The following is a 4990-nucleotide window of genomic DNA, read 5'->3' as shown; positions in this document are numbered from 1 at the left end:
TGGAGGACATCTGTAGGACACACACACACACACACACACACACACACACAGAGTTAATTTACTAGTCCATTCATCATAAACAAAGTTCTCCTGAATGAATGAATCATGTTGTTGTTCAACGTGATCACATGTTCTTCATGAGAACATGTCTGTCTGTCTGTCTGTCTGTCTGTCTGTCTGTCTGTCTGTCTGTCAGTATCGGTCTTTGTCTGTTGTTGTCTGTCTGTCTGTCGTCTGTCCTGTTGGGTCGTCTGTCTGTCTCTGTCTCCTGTCTGTCTGTGTCTGTCTGTTGTAGTCCGTCTGTCGTCTGTCTTCTGTCGTCTGTCGGTCTGTCTGTCTGTCTGTCTGTTGCTCGTGTCTGTGTATGGCACAGAAGGAAGTTATACTCTCCAGAGGTTGCCTCACTTCCTGTCCCTGAAAGAAGCCAAAAAACTGACTAGTGTGTGTCTGTGTTAGTGGTAGGTGGGTGTGTGTGTGTGTGTGTGGTCTGTGTATGTGGTGGGTGTGTGTGTGTCTGTTGTGTGTGTGTGTTGTGTCTGTGTGTGTGTGTGTGTCTGTGTCTGTGTATGTGGTCTGTGTAGGGGTTATGTGTGTGTGTTGGTGTGTGGGTGTAGGATGTTGTGTGGTGATGTGTGTCTGTGTTATGTGAGTATGTGTGTGAGTGTGTGTGTGTTTAATTTTCAGAAGCCTGAAAAATGCTGATCATGACGAGGATAAACAGCTGTGATTCTGCAGAATGAAACTCTCTGTTTCACACACACACACACACACACACACACACAACACACACACACACCACACACACACACACAACACAACACACACACACACAACACACACACCACACAACACACACACCAAACACTGCTCTTCACTTCATACAGTCTGAAAACACACTACACACTCACACACACACACACACACTGCTCTATTCACTATTCATGCAGTCTGAAAACACACACACACACACACACACACACATAGGTCTAATGACAGGAAGTGACCCAGTTCCATTCTGCAGGATGCTCAACATTAAACACGTGTTTCCCCTCAACGTCCAACTTAGACCCATTTACATATACAATATATATATATATATATATATATATATATATATATATGTGTCTGTGTATGTATAGCCATTGGCTATATATATCATAACCAGACTATATAACCAGACCACATCAGCCAACCAGACCACGTCTTGGTTCATCTAACCAGACCACATCATCCAATCAGACCACATCTTTGTCTGCCAACCAGACTTGACTATAAGTCTTTTGTAAGGGTAGCCATCAAACTGGATCTCCAGTGTCCCCCTTTGGATTTGGACATCCTAAAAGCAGATAATTTGGGGTGATGTAGTCTTCACAGTCTTCTCTGCTAAGAGTTCTTTCATTGATGAGTCTCTCGTTTGCAAGGTTTGCTGCCATGGATGCATGGGTCTAGAGGATGGATCCTCCACCATTCTGGACCATGCTGGGTCTGCAGGTGGATCCTCCCCCATTCTGGACCAGCTGGGTCGCAGGGTGGATCCTCCCCCATTCGGACCATGCTGGGTCTGCAGGGTGGATCGTCCCCACCTGGACCAGCTGGGTCTGCAGGGGGATCCTCCAAGGTCATTCTGGACCATGCTGGGTTCTTGCAGGGTGGATCTTCCACCATTCTGGACCATGCTGGGTCTGCAGGGGGGGATCCTCCCGGTCGTCCTGACCATGCTGGGTCTGCGAGGGTGGATTCCTCACCATCTGGACCATGGTGGGCGTGTGGTTGGGGGGGCGTGTCCTCTCAGTGAAGTGGACATTTGAGACCAGCAGGAATCCTTCAGGGATCACTCCCCACTTCCGTGTGTTTGGCTCAGGGAGACTGTCCCCCATATCGAGTCTAGTTCTTTCTGGACCCACAGGTCCAAACAGGTCATGGTGGTTCGTGGGCCTGTTGATCTAGACCCAGGTCCCACCGGATTTGTTGACTCTAAGCTTGTTTTCATCCATCAGTTTTATCTGAGTTAATGATTATGATGAAAAAGTTTTATGAAAACAGTAAAATTTGAAAAATTTGATAAATACAGATTTTACTGTGATGATGATGTGATGATGATGAAGATGGGGATGAAGATGATGATGGTGATGGATGATGATGGTGATGAAGATGATGAAGATGATGGTGATGAAGATGATGATGCTTATTTTCTCATATTGATAAACGCTGAGAACCCTATTTGCTGAATAAATATATGAGGTTGATTAAGTTTAGGTCATTTTATGGTTGCACCTGCCACAAAACGCAGAAGAAGAAGTTGTAGTTAATTTCCCTCAGTATGTCCTCTCTGTCTCACACATGGGGGGGGCAACAAAGACAGATGGACATGGACGGACGAGGAGACGAGAGACTTTCTGGATTTAATTTATCAGGAACTCGTGGTTAGGACAAGCCGTGGGACGTCCTGGGAGACAATGGAAGACGCTCAGACAGAGAGACATGTCTCAAAAAAGAGTCTTGCAGCGATGCCGGGGGGGCAATAAAAGACAGGTTATGGTAATAGATATAGATCTAACAGATGTCCTCTGACTCTACAAGAAATAAAACAGAGGATGCTCTCTGAATCTGAAAGTCTGTTCTGACTAGAGAAAGAGACAGAGAGAGACAGAGAGACCGGAGAGAGACAGAGAGAGAGAGAGAGAGACAGAGAGACAGAGACAGACAGAGAGAGAGACAGAGACAGAGAGACAGAGACAGAGAGAGAGAGACAGAGAGAGACAGAGAGAGGAGCCAAGAGAGACAGAGAGACAGAGACAGACAGAGAGAGAGACAGAGAGAGGACAGAGGACAGAGAGCAGAGAGGAGAGGAAGAGAGACAGAGAGAGAGAGAGAGACAAGGACAGAGAGGAGAGCACGGACAGAGAGAGAGACAGAGAGAGACAGAGAGACAGAGACGAGACAGAGAGCAAGGAGAGAAGAGAGAGCAGACAGAGAAGAGACTAGACCGAGACAGAGGAGAGAGACAGAAGAGACAGAGACAGACAAGAGAGGAAGGGAGGGGGGGACAGACGAGACGAGAGAGAGAGCGAACAGAGACCTAGGAGAGAGAGACTCAGAGATGTAAACACAGTGTCCTCGCCGGAGGTTGGGGTTCCGTCTCTCCTCGTTGGGTCTTTTCCTCTCAGCCTGGAGAAAGTTTCTCTTCAGCAGCGGTTCGGCCATGTTGGACCGTCCAGCAGGAGGTTCCCTCTGCACAGTTAACGGTTAACCAGGTAGCCAGGTAACCAGGGAACCTAGTTACCAGTCACCCGTACCCTTGTCATGTGGCGCTTGTCAACTCTGGGCGTCACTTCCTCGGCCATGGACTGTGATCCCGAGCGCAGGTAACGGAAATGAATTCTACATTCTTTCCCAAACTCCCCTCCCCCCGATCCACTCCTCCACTAACTCTGCCTTTCCACAGGGAAAGGAAGGAGTCAGAAGCGAATCAGGGAAATGTAGTCACTGAGGGCTCCAACGTTCCCAGAAACAATTTCAACTTATAATCATTATCAACTATCTCCACCAGATCCACGACCATTGGAAATTAATCTCTAACTTTGAGGGATTAATAGAGCCGAATAATCTCCACCAGACGCCATGTAACTAGCTCACTACTTATTGAGGTGAAGATCGCGAGTGAAGCAGCATATCTCCACCCAGACTACAAATGTAAGGAAATCACTACTTTAAGCAGATTATCAGAGCAGCATACTCCACCAAACTCCTGTCATAATAAAGCACTCACTTTTCAGCGTGTATTAGAGCAGGCATATCCCACCCAGGACTCCATGTAAATAAGCTAACTACTTTTAGCGGGTACTAGAGCAGCCCATAATCTCCACCAGATCCATGTAAAATAATCAACTATTTAGCGTGTTGAGAGCAGCCAATATCTCCACGGACAATCCATTGTAAAGTAATGCACTACTTTTTTCAGAGGTGTACATAGAGCAAGCATAAACTCCACACCAGACTCCATGTAAATAATCATACTTTTAGCGGGTATAGAGCAGAATATCACAGACTCCAGTACAATAATCACTAACTTTTAGCGGGTATTAGCAGCACATCTCTACACCAGCATCCATGTAAATATCACTACTTGTCTAGCGTGGTATAGAGACAGCATATCTCCACCAGACTCCATGTATATAATCACTAACTTTTAGCGTGTATCCACAATAAAAGGGTGCTGTTTCCAACACAATCCGGCTTGGTTGGGTGAAATGGAAGATGAACTCTTGAAAGAGGCGCGGTGTCAGGTATTTTGAAACGTATATCTTATTTATTGATTTATAATTAGATATATTATATACCGTGAAGGAGATTTCTTACACTGTGTGAATACTAACAGTTTGAGAGTACTTTCGCTATCTGGTTATGAGAGGTCTGTCCTCTGGCATGTGTGTGTCGTGTGTGTGTGTGTGTGTGCGGTGTGGGTGTGTGTGAATGTAGTGTGTGATGTCGGTGAGCGGGTGTGTGTGAAACTGTGTCAGTAGATGTGGTGTCTGTGTGGGTGTGTGTCGTGTGTGTCTATGTGGTCTGTTCGTGTGGTGGGTAGTGTTGTGCGTGTTATGTGTGTGATGAGTGTCTTGTTTGGGGGTGGGTTGTTGTGGGGTGGTAAGTGGGTGTGTGTGATGGTGGGTGAGTGTCCTCGTTGGACGTGGTGGTGTGTGAGTGTGTGTGTGTGTGAGTGTGTGTGTGTACTGGTGTCTTGTGTGTTGTATGGGGTGTAGGGTATGTGGGTGTGTGTGTGTATGTGTGGTGTGTGAGTGTTTGTGTGTGATAGTGAAGTGGGATGTTGTCGGTGTGGTGTGTTGTGGAGTGTGGGTCTCTGTGTGATTTGTGTGGTCTGTGGTGGGTGAGTGTGTGGTGTGTGTGTGTGTGTGTGTCGATGTTGTCTCTGGTCTGTGTCTGTGGTGTGTGGTGGTGTGTGTGGGTCCAGCAGGTGGAGGGGACAAGCTAT

The 4990-nt window shown here is 46.8% G+C and overlaps 1 protein-coding gene across 1 annotated transcript in view; it reads right to left on the bottom strand.

Annotated features, from left to right (window-relative positions):
- Positions 1-4990, bottom strand: part of syde1 (synapse defective Rho GTPase homolog 1) — a 25532-nt gene that overhangs the window by 17634 nt on the left and 2908 nt on the right. Inside the window, exon 2 of the mRNA XM_032511753.1 lies at positions 1-10. This exon is cut by the window's left edge and continues 248 nt beyond it. Coding sequence (XP_032367644.1) covers positions 1-10 — 10 coding nt within the window. The remainder of the gene's footprint in view (positions 11-4990) is intronic.

The sequence above is a fragment of the Etheostoma spectabile genome, unplaced genomic scaffold (genome assembly GCF_008692095.1).
Source record: "Etheostoma spectabile isolate EspeVRDwgs_2016 unplaced genomic scaffold, UIUC_Espe_1.0 scaffold458, whole genome shotgun sequence".
Lineage (NCBI taxonomy): Eukaryota > Metazoa > Chordata > Actinopteri > Perciformes > Percidae > Etheostoma > Etheostoma spectabile.
The sequence above is the reverse complement of the archived record's forward strand: the minus strand, read 5'-3'. Positions and strand labels throughout refer to the sequence as shown.